Genomic DNA, 26,628 nt, shown 5'->3' with positions numbered 1-26,628 from the left:
GTATGTCGTAAATGTAGGGGGTTTCAGTGTTCTTCTACTAATACCTGTAATGAATGTGAGGGATTAAATGCGGAAGAATGGAAGACTTTAACTTCTTATTTGAAGAAGTTAGAGAGAGATATGGTTAGACGTTTGAAAGGTGTGAGTACAAGGCCTATTGAGCCTTTAATTGACCCTATATCTAATCCTGATGAGTTGGATTCTCCCTATATGTCGACTTCACAAGCTTTACTTTCAGAATCGGCCTCTGAAATCGCCGATCTGAAAGCCACTATTCATAAGATGAAGTCCAAAATGGCGGACTTACAAGGTAAGGGTAGTGAAAGTGAAATGTACAGTGAAGTGAGTTCTCCCAGTGTTGTGGAGGGGGCGTTTGATCGTCCCTGCGACGCTCCCAGGCCTAGACCTCTTCCAAGCTCCCATGCCCAGAGGAGAAGGAAAGTCGAAAGCCTTAAGGAGGTCGTGGGGAATCCCCAACGGTCAGACGTCCCTTCAGCAGGCTCTGTTTCGATTCAGGCTGCTCAGGGCCGCTATAGAAAAAGCGTCCTGCGAGAGTGTTTCTCCTCCTCTCCCTCTCCCTCACCTAAACGAGGGTGGAAGGATTCGGACCTTTCTAGGCCTTTGAAACGGCATTTGAGAGAACCTGAATTGGATTAAAGCCCGGAGCGCTTCTCAGATGAAGCTCCTTCGTCTGTTAAAAAGGCGAAGGTGGCGTCAGCGTCACCTTACATGGACGTACCAGAACGCTTGCCTTCTACTTCTCCCCCGATTGAAGATGACGTGGGAGAAGCTTCAAGGAAAATTCTCCTAGCTGTACAAGAGCAGCTAGCCTCTTTGGTGGGAGTGTTAGCGAGAGATCCTCCTCGGAAGAAGGACACTTCGCTTCCAATCAAGAAGACTCGTCCTCTCTCTCCTGCTAAACGAGAGGCGTCTTGCAGACTTGAAGCTTCGTCTTCCAAACATTCTGCAGAAGTTTCGGTTTCTAGATCGAGATCTAGGGAACCTTATGGCAGAGACGTGACGCCAGATAGGCGTGAGGCGTCTTACAGGCGCGAGGCGTCATACAGAGCGTCATATAAGCGCGAGGCGCCAGCCAAAGTTTTGGCGCCAGCCAGGACGCCAGTTGAGAGCGAGACGTCTTCCAGGCGCGAGGCGTCTTCCAGACGTCAACAATCAGACAAACGCGAGGCGTCAGCCAGGACGCTTGGCGGACGAGAAGCGTCATCCAAGCGTGAGGCGTCATCCGCTTATGGAGTGAAGTATAGGCTTTTGGCGCCTACCAAGAAGGAAGCTTCTCTTAAAGCTCAGACTTTGAAGAGGAAGGAATATCATTCCCTCAGTCCCTCTCCTATCAGGAGTTTGTCTCCCCCAGAGGAAAGACGTCCTGATTTATCTTCAGAAACTCCTCTAGACCCCGAGTTGGAGGAAAACTCGGAAGACGAGTATCAGGGAAGAGAAGGACTTTCTAACTATAAAGTTTTAACAGCCCTTCTTCTGGAAGAGTATGGAGACGATTTGACCCCTGCCGCTCCTCCTTCTCCGCGCTCTCTGTTCTCGAGCGCAAAGGCTAAGAAGTCTTCGTCTTTTCTTCGAATGAAGCCCGCCATTTCCATGAAGAGGGCTCTTCATTCTTTAAATTCTTGGATGGAGTCAAAGAAGGAGTTGGCTAGAACGGTCTTCTGCATGCCTCCAGCGAGACTCGCTGGTAAACGGGGCATTTGGTATCAGACGGGAGAGAATATGGGCATTTCTCTTCCGTCTTCGGCAGAAGCGGACTTTTCAACCTTAGTCGATGCATCTCGAAGGCAAGGTTTGAACTCTGCCCGTGTGACTTGGGGCATTTCAGAGCTGGATCATCTCCTCAAGGGACTCTTCCATGTATTAGAAGTTTTCAACTTCTTAGATTGGTCCCTTGGGGTGATGTCCAAGAAGGCCCATGATTCGGAAGGACTCGACCCAGAAGTCCTTCTATGTATTCTGTCTTGTATTGACAAAGCGGTACAGGATGGTTCGTTTGAGATCTCCTCTTTATTTGGAGCAGGTCTTCTTAAGAAGAGGACAGTCTTTAGTGCCTTTTTGACGAAAGCTGTCTCCCACTCTCAAAGGGCAGCTCTACTGTACTCTCCTTTATCGGACTTTTTGTTTCCTTCTCAGTTAGTGAGGGACATTTCTCGTTCATTAACTGAGAAGGCGACTCAAGACCTTCTTACCCAGTCAGTAGGAAGAAGAAACCTGCTACTGCAACGGGAAAAGAAAAAGGACCGAGTACATCAGTTCAGCCCTTTCGAGGTGGCCCGACCTCCAGAGCTCCCGCAAGAAGGAAGGCTCCCGAGAAGAGAGGTAGGTCTGCCTTTCGTCCCTTTAAAAAGGGAAAGTGATGCTTCTCTCCTCCAAGCACCAGTAGGGGCCAGGCTCCTGGGATTTGTGGAGGCCTGGGCACGTATAAACACAGACGCTTCATCAATGTCTGTAATAAGGAAGGGATATCGTATCCCTTTCCTGGACACTCCTCCCTTAAAACGTCAAAACACCTTTTTGCCTGAACTAACAGCCAAGTACAAGGATCCTGTGCTGAGAGATACTCTTCGATCGATGGTGGATCAGATGTGGGACAAGAAGAGCGATAGAACTAGTACTGGATCAAAACTCCCCGGGGTTTTACAATCGCCTTTTTCTGGTTGCGAAAGCCTCGGGAGGCTGGAGACCAGTACTAGACGTCAGCTCTCTGAACAAATTTGTTCAGAAGGAGAAGTTCTCGATGGAGACTTCTGCCTCAGTTCTTGCGTCAATGCGACAAGGAGATTGGATGGTGTCTCTGGATCTCCAGGACGCCTATTTTCACGTCCCGATCCACCCTTCATCGAAGAAGTACCTCCGTTTCATGAGGGGGGGAAGGATCTTTCAGTTCAGAGCCTTCTGTTTCGGCCTTTCCACAGCTCCTCAGGTCTTCACAAGCCTGATGAAGAATGTGGCGAGGTTTCTTCACCTCAAAGGTGTAAATATCTCTCTGTATCTGGACGACTGCTTTCATTGGCCAGATCAGAGAGACAGTGCTTGGAGGACCTTACGTTAACATTAAACCTGATCAGATCTTTGGGATTACTCGTAAACCTCGAGAAGTCACAGCTGACCCCCAGACAGAATTTAGTCTATCTGGGGATTCAGATGGATTCTCGGGGTTTTCGAGTATTTCCTTCGCAAGAGAGAATCGCAAAAGGTTTGCAGAAAGTCTCTCTCTTCTTAGGGAAGGAACAGACGTCGGCGAGGAAATGGCTGAGCCTTCTAGGGACCCTTTCCTCGCTCGAAACAGTTCTTCCCACTAGGAAGACTTCATTTACGTCCGCTTCAATTCTTCCTCAAGAGGTCTTGGAGTTGGAAGACCGGACATCTTTCAGACGCCTTTCCCATTCCAGTGGAGATGAGACCGCACTTGGAATGGTGGTTGCCCCCTCTGAAGGAGAACAAAGGAATCTCTCTAAAAATCCAGAACCCAGACCTAGTGTTGTACTCCGACGCGTCGGAGAAAGGTTGGGGAGCAACATTAGGCTCGAAGGAAGTGTCAGGCACCTGGGAAGCAGCACAGGTGTCTTGGCACATAAACTGCAAAGAGCTCTTCGTACACCTGGCTCTGAAGAGTCTAGAACCTCTTGTTTCGAACAAAATAGTTCAAGTAAATGTGGACAACACCACAGCACTTGCCTACATTCAGAAACAAGGAGGGGACACTCACTCCTTGTTCCTTTACAAACTTACAAAAGATCTTTTACTTTGGACGTCTCAGAGGAACATCTCCCTACTTACAAGGTTCGTTCAGGGAGAAAGGAATGTGAGGGCGGACAGGCTCAGCAGGAGGAACCAGGTCCTTCACACAGAGTGGACCCTACACGAAGATGTGTGTCAAGATCTCTGGTCTCTGTGGGGGACTCCTCATGTGGATCTCTTCGCCACGTTCATCTCCAAAAGGCTGGCAGTCTTTTGCTCGGTCGTGGAAGACCCCAGAGCTCTGATGGTAGACGCCTTCCTGCTAGACTGGTCTCACGTAGAACGTTCTACGCTTTTCCTCCGTTTCAAATCCTGGGACTAGTGCTGAAAAAGTTTGTGGCTTTCAAAGGGACGAGGATGACATTGATAGCCCCCTTTTGGCCGGCTCAAGACTGGTTCACGGAGGTGGTGGAGTGGATCGTAGATTTTCCCAGATCCCTCCCAAGAAGGATGGATCTTCTCAAACAGCCACACTTCCAGAGGTATCATCAAAACCTCCCCGCTCTTGCTCTGACTGCCTTTCGACTATCGAAAGACTCGTCAGAGCGAGAGGGTTTTCTCGTAAAGCTGCAAGCGCGATCGCGAGAGCCCGCAGAACCTCCACTAGACAAGTATATCAGTCCAAGTGGGAGGTTTTTAGAAGGTGGTGCAGAACTAAGAAGTTGTCCTCCTCCCACACCTCTGTAGCGGAAATTGCGGATTTCCTTCTATTCCTGAGAGAAGAATCTCATCTAGCTGTATCCACAATAAAGGGATACAGAAGTATGCTTTTGGCAGTCTTCAGGAATAGAGGATTAGATCTGGCAGATAACAAGGATCTCCACGATCTCATAAGGTCCTTTGAGACTTCAAAGTCTAAGGAACCGGTCCCTCCTAACTGGAACCTAGACGTGGTACTCAAGTTCCTGTCATCCGAAAGGTTCGAACCTCCTCATCTGGCGTCGTTTCGAGACATCACTAGGAAATGCCTATTCCTATTATCTTTAGCTACGGCAAAGAGAATTAGTGAATTACATGCTCTGCAGGATAAAGTAGGATTCAAGGGAGACTCAGCTATTTGTTCGTTTAAAACCCTGTTTTTAGCTAAAAATGAGAATCCCTGGCCTAAGTCATTCGAAGTTAAAGGCTTATCGAGTCTCGTAGGCAGAGAAGCAGAGAGGTCTCTATGTCCTGTAAGAGCTCTGAAATTCTACCTTCAGAGAAAGCACCAGATGGGAGGCTCTAGGCAAGGTCTTTGGTGCGTGGTAAAAGACCCCACAAGACTGATGTCCAAGAATGCTCTTGCATTCTTTGTGAGAAACGTCATTACAGACGCGCATAAGATCTGTCCTGACGAAGAGTTCCGACTGTTAAGAGTGAAAGCTCATGAAGTGAGAGCAGTAGCGACGTCTCTCTCGTTTCAGAAGAATATGTCACTTAAAAACATCATAGATACGACATTTTGGAGATGCAACTCAGTATTTGCATCTCATTACTTGAGAGACGTACGTGTGACCTATGAGAAATGTTTCTCTCTGGGTCCTTTCATATCGGCGGATACGATCCTGGGTATGGGAGCCAACACCAATCCTTAAGTATATACTTACCTTCTTTTTAGATATGTTCTAGAGTCTCTTCTAACAAAAAGGACTTGGTGCTGCACGGGCGGCCGTCTCTGTTGTTCAGTAAGAAACTCTTGTGATATCTAATTAGATGAGTATAAAATTTTTTTTGAAAAATTATGCATGTGTGCGTATTGTGCTTTTTGAGTTATGGTTGTTGTGAAGAGTTCGGGGGATAACTCGGAACAATCTTTATTTCTAACATTTGGTTAGGATCAGGTGGTTGGGATTGGTTGTATGCTCCTTCATAAGCTGTATTGTCATATAAGTGGATCAGCACCCATTGACAAAGTCCTTTCAGGCTCTGCCGAGTAAGCGGATAAGACCCCATCGGCAGACCCACAAGAACTCTTGGCCATAGATCATATATCTCGCTAAAGTTTCTTGAGGTGATGCAGACTACTGGGCAAACACCCACGAAGTCTACCACCTATGAGGTAGGAACCAAGGTTTTATTTTATACCTACAACATATGTTGTTTGCCTGTCTATTCCATAAGTAGCTGTCTCTTACCCTCCACCAAAGGGTGCCAATCAGCTTTGTATATATCTGACAGGTAAGTTGATTGTATGAAAATGATATTGTTATGATACAATAAAGTTTCATACATACTTACCTGGCAGATATATACGATTAATGGCCCACCCAGCCTCCCCGCAGGAGACAGATGGAAGAGAGAAAATATGATAGAAAACGGGAATGGTTCCTAGTCCTGCCGCCCAGGGCAGGCCGGTAGATCACCTGACCTACCTGTAGCGAGTGGCGCGAAATTTGAATTTCTGTCGGGGACGACGGAGTCTTAACTATGTATATATCTGCCAGGTAAGTATGTATGAAACTTTATTGTATCATAACAATATCATTTTCATATACATTTTAAACAAATAAAAGCAAGAACATTTACAAATCAACACATCGATTGCTTAATTTACACTTTTTTTAACTTGATAAGTGGAGGGCTGTTTCAAAAGCTACCTTTGTATCATATTTATGTATAGAAATAAAAATACCCTATACGTAATACATTTTCATAGACATTTTAAACATAAAAGCATGAACATTTATAAATCGACACATCCATAGCTAAATTTGCACTTATTTAACTATATTTTCGGCATAAAACAGGGTCAGGGGCATATAGTTTACCGTAATACCTATGTAATAACTCTTAATAAAATTTTTTAATATCATTTGCATAACCTTTATGTCTGAACGGTATTTCTACAAATGTATGTACTCACTAGACTTAACGGTGCTAGCTGCGCTGTTAACCAAAAATTGTGCCATAAAAATACCGCAAAATACCTTATTTTTTTTAATTAATATTTTTGATGACAGCTGTAAAACCGATTCACCGCTAAGAGATTGCGCCGTTAACCGCGGGCTGCCTGGATATGTTCTAGAGAGAAATCCGTGAATACATGAGTGTGAATCCGGAGTCAGCAAATACAGGGTGTTCACTGTATCTAAGACCTATCAGGTTACTTCCCCTCTTTAGTTTTTAATGGCACTATGACCAGCTTGAGAGTCTTTGGACCCCTGTTGCACAACAAAACTGTCTGAAGACATTTGTTTCTGGCACCTCTTTGAATTTACCCTAAAGTGGAACACAGCATTGTCATTAAAGATGTTGGAGACAAATTACAATATCTGTTGGGATGGTAATTCTCAAAATCTGTTACATCACTTCACAAGGCAAACATATCCTCAATCATAGAAGTAAGCACGTTATGTATGCCTGTCCAATTTCTGGATTTCTGGGCTCAGAGCTGTGTCGCTCCGTGAAATATGTCTCCTTTAGCACTATTTCTAGTAAAATATTGCTATAGTACCAGAGAACTGCTAAATTGGACATGTCAGAAACCTCTTGACTCGCTCACCTATATAAAAGGTGTCGGTATAAAACTGGGGCGAGTGTTAAACACTACCACAGCAACCCCTCCAATTAGCCTTTTCCTCATCAAAAGACCCTAAATACGGGGAGCCGACCCATAGGTCACACCCAGCTACCCCGTTGAAGGCGTCTGTGACGCCATACTTAACGATAGCCTCATCGTGTTCGCACGCTCGTTTTTAGCTATCTGTTCTTATTTCTTTGTTTCGTATTATTTATCGTTATGGATCGTCAATCTGCCTCTTCACCCAAGTTAAGTACTGGTTCACCTTTTTTCAATATTTAGGGAGTAAATTTGCCTTTCGTTTTGCCTTTATTTAGGGTTTTGTTAGGCGTCACTTTACCGTTGCGGGTGACGGCGAGTCGCCATTACGGCGTAACCTTGTTTTGTTCCAGTTTCGAGTGGGCTTCCTTCCTGCTCGTAACATGTGATTTTTCAGTACATATTTTATTTGTCTTGGGTGGCGGTTTTTTTGTCGATCCTGTTTTCGTTTATGTGTTTTTTTTTTTTTTTTTTTTTTTTTTTTTTTTTTTTTTTTTTTTTTTTTTCATGTTTTTCACGGGGGTCTGCATTCGAGCACGTTTCCTTGTTACGTGCTTCGCCGTATATCCACCCTTATCCCTTTTATTTTTAAGTTTGGTATATGTCATTCAGATATTTTTCCCTTTTTTCTTTTTGTCCGCTTGCCGTTTCTTATCGTTTTTCATTAGGCAAGTAGATTTCCCCTCTTTGCGGCCATCGTTACCGAGTGGCCTTCATAGCGGTTTTAAATTTTACGAGATTTTATTTTCATTCCCCCCCCCCGTGTTAAAGCATGATTTTCTTTTAGCTTTAAGTAATTGATTTTATTTTGTCTATGTATATGTTGGATGTTAGGTCGGTTAGCCTACATAGGCTATGCCTGCGTTTTCCTCGTGATCCTTTATTCGCGGGGATACGCTGGTCACGTGATCGTCACCCCACCCAGCCCTCCTCCTCCCTCACGTGGGGCCCCCAGTAGTTGGGTGCTCCTCTCGCTCAGGTTGTCGCTGACAACCGGTCCCATCAGCGGAGGGGGGGTGTAGAGGGTCCCTCAGGGCCTTAGGTTGGTGGGTGTCGCTTCTCAGCCGGCCGCCTCCGGGGTTGATAGTTGCTCTGCGTATTCAGACTTGGTTTCCGTGGATCTGTTGCGCTTTGCTTCTTTCAGCTCTCGGAGCCTACATCCATCCGCCTTAAACATTCTCTCCCCTCTTAAGGCGGGTTTAGATTCCGGCTTCTCCGGTAGTCATTGAGGGCTATGTTTACGGAAGTTTCTCTTCCGTGGGCGGAGATATTATATTTGTTATTTTAGTTATCATTTCTTATTTTTATTTTTATTTTATTTTCTTTTCGTTTTACCACGGAACTTGCGAGTTCATGTGGCCGTCCCTGGGTACTTCGAAATGCCTAATATGAAACGGAGCAAATATTCCGAGAATGGTACGTACGCATTTCGGAGATTTGTGTCGGAGAATCGCGCGCGAGGGAAGGAAAGATTTTTTTTTAAATTCACATAAATCTAAATATTTTGCTAGAGACTTCGAATTTGTTTCAAGATGAAGATAAATGACTGAATATTACTTGACTGTAAGATTTTTAGCTTACAATTGCGTTTTTCGACCATTTCAGTAGAGTCAAGTTGACCGAATGCATGGTTTTTTTCTATTTATCGTTGATTTATATGCAAATATTTCAAAATGAGTAAAGCTACAACCTTCAATTATTTATTGTTGTATTCTACATAAAATTGCGCACATTTTCATATATAAAAACTTTATGTAACGCTAATTTTAAATGGTGCAAACATTTACCACAATCGCATGTATGATTTTTTTCGGAAGAGTTACCGTGCGGACGTAAGGAAAACGTTTTTTCATAAATTCACCATTAATCAAAATATTGTGCTAGAGACTTCCAATTAGTTGCAAAATTAAGGTAAATGATTGAATATTACTTAAATATAAGAGTTTTAGCTTACAATTGCGTTTTTCGACCATTTCGGTAGAGTCAAAGTTGACCGAAGGTTGAAATTTTGGCACTTATCGTTATTTATATGAAAATATCTCAAAACTGATAAAAGCTACAATCATAAATATTTTTTTGTTGTATTCTACATAAAATTGCGCACATTTTCATATATAATACTCCATGTAACGGCTAATTTAAAATGGTACAAAAATTATGTCAAAGTGACGAAATAATTTCCGAGATGTGTCACAGATACTTTTTAGTGCGGCAAGAAAGAAATTCGCGCTTGCGCGCCTGCGTAACGATTTTAAACAAAAACAAAACAACCACCTTGATCCGTGAACTCCAGCATCCCCCAAGGCGCGTGATTTAAGAGTTTTCGGCGGCCTGGTTAGGCCTAAAAAGTATTTTCCGCGAATTTTTAAAAAAACGTTTGTATGTCGACGTAAAATACGTCCAGTCGGCACCCGAGAGACAAAAAATGTCGACGTAAAATATGTCCAGTCAGCGTTTAAGGGTTAATCAACATTAATAAGAATAATGTTCAAGGAATTTACTCGATATTGACACATTCCTTGCATTACAGGCTGAACAGTCTCTTAAGGATGCTGCACTCTCTACCCTCAAGATCTGGGTTGGAGGGTTTGGACGGAACGTTGGGAAGGCTAAGCCGTATATTCTGTCTCAAGATATGGCGGCTTTGATCTTCCCAGCTGGGAAATCTGCCGGATACGTTGACCCAAAAGTAGCAGCACCAATTATCAAATCAATCCAAGATTCAATTTTGGACCAGCAAGAGGCAGAGTTGCCGGACCTTGGGCTGGAAGGAGTCTCACTGGAAGTGGTTGAGGATTTGCCTGTTACACTAGATACGGGTACAGGTAACAGTGTTAATGAGGCTAGCTTAGTTGGTCACCGGGGTCTTTCCTCGAGTGAATCTGATTCTTCCTCTCCCTCTACTTCCAATTCCTTCATGGGTTTCACAGGAGGATTGCCCCTTTCCAGGTCGCATTCCTTCTCTGTGATTCCTAAATTAAAGAAAAAATCTTCAGGTAAAACCTTGCTCAAAGGCAAATCAGAGACAAAGCCAAGGCCTGGGCACGTGCCAGAGGTTCATAGTACACATATTAAACCTAGGCTGAAGTCTCTTGCTAAGTCTTCAAATCCAAGGTCTCAAGGAGGGAATTCTTCCCATTGCCCCACAAGTCCCATTCCATCAATGTCTAGGGATCGGATACCTCATAAGGTACAGGGGGGGGGGGGGGGGGGGGGGGGGGGGGGGGGTGGGGGGGGGGGGGGGGGGGGGGCAGGAGGATTCCCCTTTAGTTTTTTCGGACCTACTAGGAATCTGTTCAAACATGAATATTTTAAATAAGGTCAGTAGCCTTGGTAGCTTAGTCAGTTCAGTTGCAGCGAGATTTGAAGAAGTGTTTAAGAGATTAGGTGCACAGGACTCCCTGATTGCAGGTCTCAGGCAGGAGTCGGCAGTTCCAGCACCTCCTAGTAACTTGGTGCAAGGTCAGAGCATGCCTGACGGGTCCACGCTCCCTCCGTTCCACCCTGGTAATCCTTGGAGGGTGGCGAACTTCGCTCCGTTTGTCAACGGGATGTTGACTATAGAAGGTTGTGGCGCACGTAGACTCGAGGATTTCGAGTTCTTCCCCGAAGGGTTACAGCCACCATTTATAGGGGTTATGTTTTTTTTTTTAGGCTTACAGAGGGCAGCTCTGATTAGAGAGGATAAGGTCCCCAAGGAGACTGTTATCCTTTCTAGAGACCAGGCTCAGCAAGCATGGGTACGGAGCCTAGAAGAGTGGAACTGCTCAAATACTAGGGTAACAGCATTTAAAAGCCCTTTCACAATGTTCACGACTGATGACGGGAACCCCTTACCTTTTACATCAAAGGTGGCAGAACTTACCCTTCAGGCAGTGACTCGGGAGGAGCCCATGCCCCAGCTTAGGGAGACAGATCCCACATCATTGCTACTCCCAGGTAGGGAGGATTTGTGGGAGGATTTGCCGGCTACATTCTCGGTAGGCAAGCTGAAGCCAGACTGTGCAATCACCTTGTTTAGTGAGTGCCTCCCTAAGCTGTCAGACGCACTGATCCAAGCCGAATTTGATGCTAGGACACGTCTCGCAAAGTCTCTTAACTCCCTAGTGATGACAGAGACAGCGGCTCTGGAGTATGCTCAGGAGCCGCTGTTTAAGGTCATTGCGAAGTCGTTAATTTCTGGAATGCAATGTGACCTGTACGACTTTGCGGTTGCTAGGAGAAATTGCAGAAAGCATGTTCTATCTGAAGCAGCAGAGCTTAAGCTAGCTAAGAAGCACAGCTTACCATCAGGCACGAACCCAACAAGCTTCTGACATCCTCAATCTGGGGTGCAGATCTCTTCCCAGCTTCGGCAGTAAACGAGGTTCAAAACGAGGTATCACGTCTTAATCAAAGCATCAGGTTGCGTTGGGGCATTCCTTTCAAAAGGAAATTAGAGTCTTCTTCTTCCAGTTTTAGGGCTAGGAAGAGACAAAGGAGGTTCCAACCTTTCCAAGTTCCGCAACAGCATCCTGTGCTACAAGCTGTACCAATTAAGCAAGTATCCCAGCCTTCGACTTCTAAGACTCAGCCTCAACAACAGCATCAATTTGTCTTCCTTTCGCCGTCGACTAACCAACAGGTTCCCTCACTGTATTCAGTGTCGCCCGCTTTTAACCCGGTCTATGAGAGTTGGGCATTTAACCCCTTTACCAGGGTTGCTAGGGGTGGCAGGGCTAGAGGATCCTTTCGTCAGCGTGGAGGAGCCAGAGCCCAAGGGCGAGCTAGAGGTGCAAGGTCAGGAAGAGGATCCCGACCCTCAGCATCTCAATGAAGTTTCTCAGGTAGGAGGCAGGCTGTACCTCTTTCGGCATCGTTGGGGGTTCAGCAGTTGGGCGAAAAGCATAGTATCCAGGGGCCTAGGCTGGAGTTGGATCAAGGGTCCTCCTCCACCCATCACCTTCTATCAGGAACCAACACAAGAGTTGATGGATTACTCCAGGGACCTTCTCCAGAAGGGAGCAGTCTCCAGGACAAAGAACTTGAAATTTCAGGGTCGTCTATTCAGTGTCCCAAAGAAAGGGACCGACAAAAGAAGGGTGATCTTAGACTTGTCCCGTTTAAACTTGTACATTCATTGCGACAAGTTCAAAATGCTGACCATCTCTCAGGTACGAACCTTACTTCCCCGTGGGGCCGTCACCACCTCTATAGATCTTACAGATGCCTATTATCATGTCCCGATAGCTCGGCACTTCCGACCATTCCTGGGCTTCAAACTAAGGAAAGAAGCCTATTCCTTCAAGGTGAAGCCCTTCAGGCTGAATATAGCCCCAAGGGTCTTCACGAAACTGGCGGAGGCAGTGGTGCAGGAGCTAAGGTCTCAGGGTATATTGGTGGTGGCGTACCTAGACGACTGGCTAATCTCGGAGATGGACAAAGACAAGTGTATGAAAGCCACGGACAAGGTCATGTCTTTCCTGGAATATATAGGGTTCAAGATCAACAGGACCAAGTCCCGGTTGACTCCGGAGTCCAAGTTCCAGTGGCTAGTTATCCATTGGGACTTGGATTTCACACACCTTCTTTCCATTCCAGCAGGGAAGAGGACGTTGGGATTCCCCACAACAAAACGTTTCCATTCCAGCAGGGAAGAGGAAGGAGATTGCCAAGGCAACAAGACAATTCTTAAAATGCAAAAAGACTTCGAGAAGGAATCAGGAGAGGATCCTAGGCTCGCTCCAGTTTGCCTCGGTAATGGACGTTCTGTTGAAAGCCAAGCTCAAGGACATCAATCGAGTTTGGCGTTCAAAGGCCAATGCCAAGTGTCGGGACAAGTTCGCCCGGATACCTCTGATTCTCAGGAAACGTCTGCGCCCATGGGCAAAGGCCGCAAACCTAGCCAAAGAGTTACCGTTGCAGTTCCCTCCCCCGTCCCTAGTGGTTCATACGGACGCATCACTGACAGGTTGGGGAGGTTATTCACAGCACGAGAAGGTTCAGGGAACTTGGTCACCTCAGTTCCAAAAGCTTCACATCAGCATCCTGGAAGCTATGGCAGTGTTTCTGACTTTAAAAAGGCTTCGTCCTCCGAAAAAGACTCATATCAGGTTGGTTCTCGACAGTGCGGTAGCGGTACACTGTATAAACAGAGGTGGTTCAAAGTCAAGTCACGTGAACCACGTGATGATAGCAATTTTTTCTCTAGCAGCCAAAAACACCTGGCATCTATCGGCTACCCATCTGGCAGGAGTCCACAATGTAGTGGCAGACGCACTGTCTCGATCAGTCCCCTGGAGTCAGAATGGTCACTGACAGGAATCCTTCAAGAAGGGCGGTTTTTGCAGGAAAGTACCGGATCTGGAAGTAGATCTGTTTGCTACAGAGGCAAACCACAAGCTGCCCTGTTACGTAGCCCCAAATCTGGACCCTCTGGCATACGCTACGGATGCCCTGAGTATAGATTGGAACCAGTGGAGGAAGGTTTATTTATTTCCTCCAGTGAACCTTCTCCTGAAGGTGCTGCACAAGTTGAGATCCTTCAAAGGTCAGGTAGCTCTCATAGCTCCTCACTGGCCCAAGAGCAATTGGTTTCCCCTTCTCCTGGAACTAGGTCTTCGTCCTCACCCTCTCCCGGACTTGAGGCTGTCGCAACAAGTTCAAACGAGGACTGTGTTCGATTCCTCAGGTCTTCACAAAACCCTAACTTTATGGATTTCATGAAGTTTGTGGGTAGGAGAGTAGGGGACATTGATCCACAGAACATTTTGTTCTTGGAGTCAGACAAAAGGGAATCTACACTTCGCCAGTATGATTCACCAGTTAAGAAGTTGTCTACTTTTCTCAGGGAATCAAATATCAAGGTAATGACATGAACGTGGCTATAACCTTCTTCAGGACTCTGTTCGAACAAGGCTTGGCAGCTGCCACAATAACAACCACTAAGTCAGCTCTGAAAAAGATTTTTCTTCTCGGGTTTGGTATAAATCTAACTGAGTCTTATTTCACCTCAATCCCAAGGGCATGTGCACGCCTGCGGCCCATTCACAGGCCGTCGTCAGTGTCATGGTTTCTTAACGATGTTCTCAGGTTGGCCTCGGAAACAGACAACTTCAAATGTGATTACCAAACCATTTTGTGTAAGACTGTTTTTATTGAGTCTGGCTTCAGGTGCCAGGATTTCGGAGCTGTCATCTTTATCTAGGGACCAAGGGCATATAGAGTTCCTTTCGTCGGGTGACGTGTTGCTTTCGCCAAATAAAGAATTTCTGGCTAAGAATGAAGACCCTTTGGTAAGGTGGTCCCCATGGAAGATTGTTCCGCTTCCGCAGGATCCATCTTTATGTCCTGTTAAGACTCTTTAAGGGACTATTTATCTGACAAATCTACCTATTCCGAAGGCCCCCTTTTCATTAGAAACGGTGGTGGTACGATATCTCTAAAGGGCATTAGGCAGCAGATTTTGTATTTTATCAAGAAAGCCAGCCCAGGGTCATTTCCCAAGGTGCATGACATTCGGGCTATAGCAACTTCTGTAAATTTCTTCAAATATATGAACTTTGATGATCTAAAGAAGTATACCGGTTGGAAGTCACCCTCGGTTTTCAAAAAGCATTAGCTTAAGTCTTTGGAGGATCTAAAATATCATGCAATAGCTGTAGGGAGACCAGTGTCTCCTGCTACAACATCAATATAGTACTGTCCTTGTGTCATATGAATCTTTTCCATTATGTCAGCCTCATTAAATTTCTACCTACCTCAGCAAATGTCTTTGTTATTAGAATAGATGTACAGTGTTACTTTTATACAAATTATTGGTAATTATTTTATTATGTGTTTGTTTTGTTGACACATGTTATTGCTATATGACGTTTTTTTGTAAATAATAAATTGTATTTTTCCAATTCTAGACTAATTTTTTATTTCTTTAACCCTTCTGAGTTCAAATTAATATTGTATTTCATTTCAGGGGGATGTAGCTTGGTGTTTCTCTGGTACAATTTCACGGAGCGACACGGCTGAGCCAGAAAAGGGATTTTGACGTAGGAAAAATCTATTTCTTTGGGCGAGGAAGCCGTCTCGCCCATGAAAATCCCCCCCTGGTTTCTTTCCCCCCCCCCCCCACCCCCCCCCCCCCCCCCCCCCATTGCTATGCACCAAGCTTCATGCTATCGATAAGTATGATGTAGGAAAAATCTATTTCTGGGCGAGGAAGCCGTGTCGCCCAGTGAAATCCCCCCTGGTTTCTTTCCCCCCCCCCCCCCCCCCCCCCCCCCCCCCCCCACCCCCCCCCCCCCCCCCCCCCCCCCCCCCCTTGCTATGCACCAAGCTTCAATGCTATCGATAAGTATGACGTCACAGATGCCTTCAACGGGGTAGCTGGGTGTGACCTATGGGTCGGCTCCCCGTATTTAGGGTCTTTTGATGAGGAAAAGGCTAATTGGAGGGGTTGCTGTGGTAGTGTTTAACACTCGCCCCAGTTTTATACCGACACCTTTTATATAGGTGAGCGAGTCAGAGGTTTCTGACATGTCCAATTTAGCAGTTCTCTGGTACTATAGCAATATTTTACTAGAAATAGTGCTAAAGGAGACTTATTTCACTGGGCGACACGGCTTCCTCGCCCAGAAATAGATTTTTCCTACGTCAAAATCCCTTTTTTCATACCAGCCTCTGCTGGCCTTAAATTCAATAACAGCAGCACTTGTAAGCATTTTCTTATTGAGATAGGCATGCAACATCCTCCAACACTTTGCTACGAGTTTTTCTTAAATTTTATAGTGTTTCTCACCATTTTTACAGAAGGTCTGGCACTTGGAACTTTCTTTGGCCCCATGATTGCTTATTTAGCAATTGGACTTGAATAAAAATGCACAAAAACAATAGACACAAAAGCAGAATGGGTCGTGAGAGAACACATTGAAGTAAACCCGGTGTAACCAGAATCAAGGTTTTATTCAGTAAACAATTCCACTACAGTAGTACACTGCAAATAAAAAAACACGTTGTTGAACACAGACATAAACATAAATAAGCACTTGAGTTAACTAAGAAGGTACATAAATCACACTCCTTATGAAAGACAGTATAACCAAGAATATACACAAAGCATATAACATACAAAGGGGCATCATAAGTAACATATACAAAGAATCAAGCATTGTACCATAATCTGGCTAGTCTACAGCTGTAATATGAGACATGTCAGCAAGGAACCACAAAAGTAAACAAAAGCTATAGAGACCACTAATATGAAACAGGTTTATTTTTACCACATTCTTCCCTTCTCAGTTAAGTTCACTTGGAGTAATCCTGAAGGTACTTTGGAGGTTGCCTCACTCTCTCTGACCTTCGAAGTGGAGGAGGTGAGGCTACCTGTTGAGGGACTGTACGGGATTCCTGAAGAGTGTCATGCTGAGAAGCAATATCCACATGGGAGAGACCGCGTGCAACCTCCTGAGGAGCATTTGCAACTGACAATTCCTCAGGAACCTCGGACTGAGATACAGGAACCCCAGCATCTGTACTTTCACGGTTGTCACTAGCCATAGGAGCAAGATGTCTTAATGAAACCGTAGTCACCCTACCATCTGGAAGCTTCACATGAGCATACTCGGGGTTCGCCTCTACGATTTCAACCTCATCCACTAAGGGGTCTTTCTTGTTGTATCTTACATGGCGTCTCAGGAGAGCAGGCCCTCCTTGGATGAGCCAAGTAAGCAACGATTGGCCGGTGGTGGACCTTCTACTATGCAGGAAAAGGCGCTCATGAGGAGTACAGTTCATGGAAGTGCACAACAAGGAGCGTATACAATGGAGAGCATCTGGGAGAACAGTTTCCCACTGAGACACATCAAGGTTCCTTGTCTTAAGGGCTAATGTCAGAGTTTTCCATATAACTCCGTTATGTTTTTCAGCCTGACCATTCCCTTTAGGGTTATAAGGTGTACTAGTGCGACTGGTAGCAACCCCTTTCTTCATCAGGAAATCCTTCAGCTCTTCAGACATAAAACATGCACCCCTGTCAGTGTGGATGTACGCTGGCATGCCAAACAAAGCAAAAAGTTGCACCAAACAACTGATGACAGTTCTAGTGGTCATATCTGCACAAGGGAAAACAAATGGGAACCTTGAAAATTCATCCACAACAGTGAGGAGGTACTTGTTTCTAGATTGAGAGGGAACTGGGCCTTTGAAATCTAAGTTCAACCTCTCGAAAGGCTGGGTTGCTTTGATCAGTTGTCCCAAGGATTTGATGAATCGAGGTTTGAGCTCTAAACACACTTGGCAAGAGGTGGTAATTTTCCTCACTTCTTCTACCGAGTAAGGTAGATTCCGCCCCCGGACAAAATGCATCATGCGAGATATCCCAGGGTGACATAGGATTTCATGAAGTTCTCGGAGTTTATCAGAAGTAGTGGCACCACAGATGCGGGAGAGAGCATCAGCTGGTATGTTTTCTGTTCCTGGACGGTATACTATGTCATAGTGAAAACATGAGAGTTCAACTCGCCACCTCGCTATTTTGTCATTCTTTATTTTACTGTTTGATTTTGAGTCAATTATAAACTTTACACTACGTTGGTCAGTGATGAGCTTGAAGTGGTGTCCAATTAAGTAGTGTCTCCACTTCCTCAATGCCTCCACTATGGCATAAGCTTCCTTTTCCACTGAGGAATGTCCTTGTTCACTGCGAGTGAGAGTGCGGGAAAAGAAAGCCGCTGGGCGATCATTCTGTGTCAGAGGCGTCCGTTTCCACAGTGAAAAGAGAGGAGGGATCAATGGCCATTACCACCGCACTAGCAATGTCTTTCTTCAAGTTCCCGAGACCTAGCAGTGCTTCAGTGGACAAAGGAAAACCATTGGCTTGTGTGAGAGGGCGGATTTTCTCTGAAAATTTTGGTATCCATCTTGAGTAATGTGCAAGCAATCCCATGGTCATGCGAAGAGAAGCTGCATCTTTAGGGGGTGAAAGATTCCACAGTGGTTGCAAGCGTTCCGGATCGGGTTTGATTTCCCCATCCGTTACTGAATACCCAAGTAATTTAATGGATCTGACTTTGAAGTCACACTTGTTGTGGTTTAGAGTGAGATTGTACTCCTCAGCCACCTTCAAAAACTTCCGTAAATTCTGGTCATGCTCCTCCTCTGTCTCACCACACACAGTAACATTGACAACATAAGCAAAAGTACCACTTACTTTTTCTTTCTTAGGGATTTCGTCAAGCATACGTTGAAAAGCTGCTACTCCATTTTTCACTCCAAATGGAATGCGACTGAACTCATAAAGTTTGCCCCCAGCTTCAAATGCAGTGTACGGTCTCTCTTCTTCTCTTATTGCAACCTGATGGTAAGCACTTTTCAGATCTAAGGTACTGAACACCTTGTACCGTGCAATGTTGTTCACCATCTCGTCGATATTTTGTTTGGGCACTGAGCATAGGCCTAGTCACGCGGTGGGTTCTGGAAGGAGCGTTTCCAAGTGTACAAAATCCAAGGAAACATATGAAACCCAAGACCAAATTTCATCAGAAAAAGTCTATGAAAACTGAATTGTATGAAAAGCGAGGTTCCTCCAAGCAGTGCCCAGTTATCGGTAATCCGGTTTTTTGGTACTTGTCTAGCGACGACAATAACTTAATTTTCACAAATAAGGTTGTTTATGTATATGCACCCGAAAGTCCTGGGGGTGTATGGGTAGTTAGACAAACTTCTGTTTGTCTAACAGTAAAGCACTGGTGATCCTTGGAACATTAGGAACAAGATAGTATTTGTATTTGGTTATGTATTAAAAAAATATGCTTTGTGTTTTAGTATTTTGGGTGTATATTTTTCTAAACATTATATGGGGAATAGGAATTAAAGAAGTTTTTCAGGAGAAATATTCTTGTTTTGAAATTACCATTCCAATAATATTTAGTGGGAATTTTGGAATATTGTATTTCAGATTGCTGAGAAGGCTCGTATGCTGAGTGAGGAAGGACCATGTGTGTTTTTTATTGATGAAATTGATGCACTCTGCCCAGTAAGAACAAAAGAGTCAACTTTATTTTGTGTGAAACTTACTGCACTGGTATGTAGCTTTTATTTTCACTGTACAATATGCCATATTCATGCATTACATGAAATTACAATTCTCATTTTACACATGCCTACAGTTTTATCTCCTACCATAAATTTTCATGATAAAATTTGTTATTTGGATACTTACTTACTGGTAAAGTTAACTCATATCTCCATGCCGATAGGCGAGTCGGCATTCAAACAAAAGAAGAAAGATCGCTTGGCTGACCCGGAAAACTCTAGTTCACCTGTCCTCCACCAGGTGTGTTTGAATGTTTTAGCTCTAGTCAGAATTCTCCTTGACGGCCCACTAAATGTGGGGAGGCTGGGTGGGGTCTACTTTAATAGTAGGTAATTATCCAAATAATAAATTTTATCATGAAAATTGATATTATTTGAGATGAATCTTACCTACTGTTAAAGTTAGCTGATTCCCTCATTGAGATAAAGGATGGTGGGTAGTGCAGCTAGACCAATTCCGCTCAGCCAAGCGAGCTAAGAGCTTCTTGCATGAAACTCAAAACATGCTTACCTGATCAGTAATCCTTCCTGCATAATACTACTGCCAGGAGGTGGATTCCCTTCGTGGTGCAAGGCTCTTGTGTGTACAGTCAAGAGCAGCCTTGCGGAAAAAACCACTTCATTTTCAGTCAGAATGAATAGAATTGGCGTAGTGGGACCCGTGCCTGGGTCCGAAAGCCCCCAAAAATGACAATCAAATACACGGACTCACACATCTGCGGATTTCTCTCAGGAACGTTTCCCCGCATTATTCACGGAAAATTCACACATTCACAGTAATTTTCTAAGAGAAAATATCCACAAATTCCTGTTTATTTTTTTATCAATTTTATCATAAAATGCACTTTTTGATAAAACTATTAAAAAAACCAAGTATGTATAAAAATTGTTAGTGGGTTTTTCTTGAGTTTTAACCCTTAAATGCCGAAGCGGTATTTTAAAAATCGTCTCCCGTATGCCGGCGGCGTTCGCGAGTGAGCGCTGAAGCGGAAAAAATGTTTTTTTCAAAAAATCACAGCATGCTTAGTTTTCAAGATTGAGAGTTCATTTTTGGCTCCTATTTTTGTCATTGCCTGAAGTTTAGTATGCAACCATCAGAAATGAAAAAAATATCATTATCATATATAAATATTGGGATATATGACAGCGAAAAAAAAATTTCATATATAATTGTATACAAATCGGCTGTGAGCAAAACGGTTAAAGCTAAACTTCATTTTTTTCGTTGTATTGTACACTAAATTGCGATCGTTTTGGTATATAACACATTGTAAAACGATCAAGGCAACACAGAGAAAATATTATCACAAAATGATGAATGAATTCGTAATGCGCGGACGTAAAAAAAGCGGTTTTCAAAAATTCACCATAAATCGAATTCTTGTGCTAGAGACTTCCTGTTTGTTGCAAAATGAAGGTAATTGATTGAATATTACTAGACTGTAAGTGTTGTAGGTTACAATTGCAGTTTTCGACCATTTCGGTCAAGTTACAGTTGACCGAAGGACGAATTTTTTCTATTTATCGTTATTTATATGAAAATATTTTAAAACTGATAAAAGCTACAACTATAGGTTGTTTTTTGTTGTATTCTACATGGAATTGCACACATTTTCATATATAAAACTTTATGTAACAGCTAATTTAAATGGTGCAAACATTACGACAATCGGACGAAAAAATTTCTGATTTTTTCGGAAGAGTTACCACGCGGACGTAAGGAAAAAGTTTATTTCATAAATTCGCCATAAATCGAAAGATTGTGCTAGAAACTTCCAATTTGTTGCAAAATAAAGGTAAATGATTGAATATTACTAGAATGTAATAGTTTTAGCTTACAATTGCATTTTTTGACCATTTCGGTTGAGTCAAATTTGACCGAAGGTTGAAATTTTGGCACTTATCGTTATTTATATGAATATATTTCAAAATTGATAAAAGCTACAACCATGGGTTATTTTTTGTTGTATTCTACATGAAATTGTGCACATTTTTATATATAAAACTTTATGTAATGGCTAATTTAAAATGGTGCAAACATTACGACAATCGGACAAAAAAATTTCTGATTTTTTTCGGAAGAGTTAGCGCGTGGATGTAAGTAAAATTTTTTTTTTTTTCATAAATTCACCATAAATCGAAATATTGTGCTAGAGACTTCCAATTTGTTGCAAAATAAAGGTAAATGATTGAATATTACTAGAATGTAAGAGTTTTAGCTTACAATTGCGTTTTTTGACCATTTCGGTAGAGTCAAAGTTGACCGAAGGTTGATATTTTGGCACTTATCGTTATTTATATGAAAATATTTCAAAACTGATAAAAGATATAACCATTGGTTGTTTTTAGTTGTATTCTACATGAAATTGCGCACATTTCCATATATATAACTTTATGTAACGGCTAATTTAAAATGGTGTAAACATTACGACAATTGGACGAAAAAATTTATGATTTTTTCGGAAGAGTTACCGCAGGGACGTAAGGAAAAAGTTTTTTTCATAAATTCACCATAAATCGAAATATAGTGCTAGAGACTTCCAATTTGTTGCAAAATGAAGGTAAATGATTGAATATTACTAGAATACAGTGGTCCCCCCCGTATTCGCGTTCTCCGGATTCGCGGACTCACACATTCGCGGATTTTTCTTTGGAACCTATCTAGAAATTATTCGCGGACGGACTCGCCCATTCGCGGAATTTTCCGACGAAAATAATCTCTAATTAGTGTATTTTGATGTTTATCTTCATGACTAAATACATTTTTATGATACAAAAATGATTTACTAATTTTCAAATATTAATTTTGATTAATACTGTATTAGTAAGTTTAATAAGTTTAAATGATATCACATAATAAAAATAATAATTCTCTCTCTCTCTCTCTCTCTCTCTCTCTCTCTCTCTCTCTCTCTCTCTCTCTCTCTCTCTCTCTCTCTCTCTCTCTCTCAGCTACAAAGATGTATGTTTTTTTGTATGATAAATAAATGATTTACTATTTTCAAATATTAATATTAATTTATACAGCAATAATATCAATTCATTAAAGAAAATACCATAGTGAATTAGTAAGATTTTAGCTTATAAATTTAAAAAATTATGGAAGAATGAAGGAAATCCCAGTCAGATTCTTTCTCTAACTCCAGGTACTAAAACTGTCAGATATATGTATCAAGTTAAGTGACCGGGGGGGGAGCTGTTTTGTTGCTGCCATCAAGTGCTCATGAAATTTCCCCCCCCCCCCCCCCCCCCCCCCTCTCTCTCTCTCCTCTCTCTCTCTCTCTCTCTCTCTCTCTCTCTCTCTCTCTCTCTCTCTCTCTCTCTCTCTCATTTACTGAGACTCGAGATTTTTTATAGTACTTTTACTATTTGTTTTTAATACTTTCAAATAATAATAATAATAATAATAAAAAATGCAAGCAAATTCCCCACAGTTACGTTAATCGTACAAGCCAACAAAATTTCCCACGCTCACATTTCTCCCCTATGTTACTTTTAACCTGCAGGACAATTGGTTCAACAAAATACTGAACACACAAAACACAAACACGTACTCACCTCTGGCTCCAGATATGCAGGGCTAGACTGTGCTGTCCGCTGGATATAGGCTAGCTGAGACACAACCACTGCCGATAATCACACCACAAACCAACCAACCGAGAACCACAACCCCACAACAACTTACAACCCGACAAATCACTGAGCAGAAGAACACCAACAACTCGAAACAACACGACAACCACACAACTTACCCCAGCACAACAACCTGCTAACACCAACACTGCCCCATCCACCACTCACAGACACCGAAAATGCACTACCAACCTCTTCAACCTCACCACAACCAGACAGACACACACACAACAACTTTACAACACCAAAATCAATCAAATAACACAAAATCAACTAACCACCAATGGATAACTGCTGCTAAAACCAACTCTATGACTTCACTGAATGCCTTACTGCTTTCGACTTTCATAACACACTCCCGCCACTGATCTACACAACAGAGCGCCACAACAGACACACGCTTCTGACCACGATTTAACCACTCCCATTTATTCTCTCTCTCTCTCTCTCTCTCTCTCTCTCTCTCTCTCTCTCTCTCTCTCTCTCTCTCTCTCTCATGTTGTGACACCAGTTTTTAACAGACATAATCAATCAATCTCTCTCTCTCTCTCTCTCTCTCTCTCTCTCTCTCTCTCTCTCTCTCTCTCTCTCTCTCTCACGCAACCCTTGGAGACATTGTGAAATATAAACTACTATCATTACTCCTCCATAGTGTTTGCGCAAATGAAACAGTTGTAGGAATGAATGCTTCGTTTAACAGAGTGAAAACATTGCAAGTTCAGCAAAGAGCGGTTAAGAGCAGCCAATCCTCCTCTCTTTTTTCTCTACTTCCTGGTTATACCAGAATGAACAAGGAAATATGAGGAATTCTGTGGAGTCTACTCCTCGGAATTCGAACCTGAGAGACCATGTTTTTGGTTCAATCTTAGGATCTTACTGAACATATGTCAATCTGTTCAGGACGGATAGCACTGAGAGGTTTGAGCGCCTCTCCAGTGCTTTTGTTTTAGGAACAACCAGTTCGGCTTGAACTAGTCACCTTCGGTATCTTGTTATCACCGTAGAAGTCTCCCTTCGGGAAAACTCCACCTTCACTCTCTTCATTAGAGAATGAAGGAGGTCAGGTTCCAGTCCTTATTCTTGTCCCTCGAATGAAGAAGAATTAGGCTGGAGTGTGATTAACAGGAACCTACAAATACTAGTATATTTCTCTTGTGACATGCTTCTGTTATCCGTTGCATTGTCCGAGTAGTAGGTGCATACCTGTAAGTTAACTCCTCTGGTATGTGACCGAGATGAATAGTAGTACCTTCTCTTAATTAACCTGGAACCCAGGACAGCCTTTCGGGCCTCTCAAGAGTTACTTGTTTTGATTTTGAGATAACTAGTGGTGTTGTTTCCCAACAACACCACAGCATTTGCATTATCACCAAACAAGAGTGTTTTCTTCCCTCCCATTTTGATTAAAATGCAGATGTTCGAGTGTATCTTTTTTGCACTTGATAGTTCTAGCTGAATGTATTCCTTCATGGAATGCATTACCAGGCAACTCAGGATGACAACAAGTTGAGCGAGCAGTGTATGGCTCTCAGCACTGCTTCTCCTAGATTCTTTTCGATTTGGTATTGTTTCTCCTCTGTCAAGGATTTACTACCAATTTGAATCTCTGCCCAGCAATTGCAGACTTAGGTGTCTGGTTGGCTGGAATTCTCGCATACCTGTATGCCCATCTCTCCTGCACCACATTTGCCTTTGCGAGAATTTTCAGACAGAGAGATATCTTATTAGACTCATTATCATCTTTCTGTTTACCCCACAGTATAACAAAAGTCTGTAGCCTAATCTTCTGCTTCATCGCACCTGCCCCATCGGCCGCTGTGATGGCGCAGAATGATATTCTTCTGACAATTTGAGTTTGTGTCCTAATATACATTTCCTAATTTGTAAGGTGTTCAATTATTCTTTGTTCACCCCAAATTGTAAATGAATAACGGAAGAATTTACTTGTTCTCTCCCCCCGCCCCTCCCTGACTAGCTCTGCTCCCAAAGTAAATAGAAACTTCCACCCTGATCTAACCCACAAGAAGCAGTTCTTCAGGCAGTACAATCCTTGGGTTTTCATGACTGAAAGACTCCGCTTTCATTGCAGGCTCCCACTTACTCGCCGAGCAGCGATGAAACAGCGTGATGAAATGTACCCATCCACTGGACTATCCAACTGCAGAAAAGTTACTCACGATCTCATAAGACTTGGAAAAAGACTCGGTAAAACAACAGGGATTAAAGCCATTTTCACTGGTTGGTGTCATCGACGGGACTTTTCTATGATCAGACTGATCTTGAGCGTTTACTTCTCTCAATTCAGCTGTGGAGACGTAGGTCCACATTCACCTCAGTCATTCACTAGTAATACAGTATTGTTTCTCCTTGGTTGAGATTCAGCTACTGAGGAGAAACTTGTGTCTTGCTATCACAGGGACCTCAGTCTCTAGAAGGCAGTTGACTTTCGTCTAATGTGCACATGCCTCAAGAGAACCATCATCTCATCTCTACATCAAAGGCGAGTGTCATGTTGAGACTACATCTTGGATGCGTGACAGCGCAGTCAGTCGACATCTGCTGATGAGTCCGAGTCCTTCGTGATCTGCGCTGTAGACTTTGTATTGGTTGATCCATATCAGTCATTACTTTGTCCTATTGGTGTGTTGCTGTACCCAAGAAGGATTGATGCCCTCCCCTGCAGACTGCCAATACAGAAGTGTCCAATGACACGTCTTTTTCCGAGTCTTATGAGATCGTGAGTAACTTTTCTGCAGTTGGGTAGTACAGTGGATGGGTACATTTCGTCACTGAAGAATATGTCAGACCGGGAGATAGATGAGGTTTCATTGCAACCATATTTATATCTTTCTTCCTTCTGGTCTGCCCACAGGTCCTTGGAACCTCTTTTCCTTGGCCTGGTGGTGGATGCTTGCAGGTTGTGTTTGCTTACCTGGCTCCTTCAAGAGGACAAGTTGCATCTCGCCTAAAGTGTGCGGTTCTAGAGATAAGAAGGATATGAGAGTGACTGGCCTCTCCACCTTCCCCTTCTTGTCCTTTTACTCTTCTTTCTTCAAGTTGAGGATAGGACTCGAACTTACACTGGCTAGTGGGGCATTGATGCAGAAAGCTTCCTTTCTATTTTTCACATCAGAATCATAGAAGCAACCCCGTTCATTCTCTAGCAAGGGGAGGAAGGAGACTGGCAATAATGCAAACCCTTCCCAGAACTTTGCATTAATGCCTCCAACTCTAAATATTCTTCCCAGCCCTTTTTTTGGATGAGTTACGATTCCTCACTCATTTAGAAAAGGCCCAGAAGTCTGACTCTTGATCATGCAGGTCCAATACTCTGATCAAGTTGTCAGAAGCAGGGCACTTCTCTTCACTCTTACGACCAGGAGGAAGAGCCCAGGTGTGTAGAACTCCAGTCAGTTCTAGAGGCTCACACTCATTCCTCCCACCAATCAGTGAGTCTTCCTTATGTAAAGGACCGAGGGTTTGTATATTGTGTAAGAACAAATCACAATTTTTGAAAGTAAATTGTATTTTTCCTAACTATACAGACCTGAGGTCCTTTATATTTATGCCCACCTCATGCCACCCTCAATCTGAACTTGGGCCAAAAGGAAAACAAATTGGAGTGTTTA

The 26,628-nt window shown here is 43.3% G+C and overlaps 1 protein-coding gene across 1 annotated transcript in view; it reads left to right on the top strand.

Annotated features, from left to right (window-relative positions):
• LOC135212736 (ATPase family gene 2 protein homolog B-like) overlaps positions 1 to 26,628 on the top strand; it is a gene marked incomplete in the record, with an annotated part of 403,279 nt that overhangs the window by 88,300 nt on the left and 288,351 nt on the right. The window contains 1 exon segment of the mRNA XM_064246448.1: positions 19,230 to 19,355. Within this exon segment, the coding sequence (XP_064102518.1) occupies positions 19,230 to 19,355 (126 nt within the window).

Source organism: Macrobrachium nipponense, chromosome 41, assembly GCF_015104395.2.
Source record: "Macrobrachium nipponense isolate FS-2020 chromosome 41, ASM1510439v2, whole genome shotgun sequence".
Taxonomy (NCBI): domain Eukaryota; kingdom Metazoa; phylum Arthropoda; class Malacostraca; order Decapoda; family Palaemonidae; genus Macrobrachium; species Macrobrachium nipponense.
The sequence above is the reverse complement of the archived record's forward strand: the minus strand, read 5'-3'. Positions and strand labels throughout refer to the sequence as shown.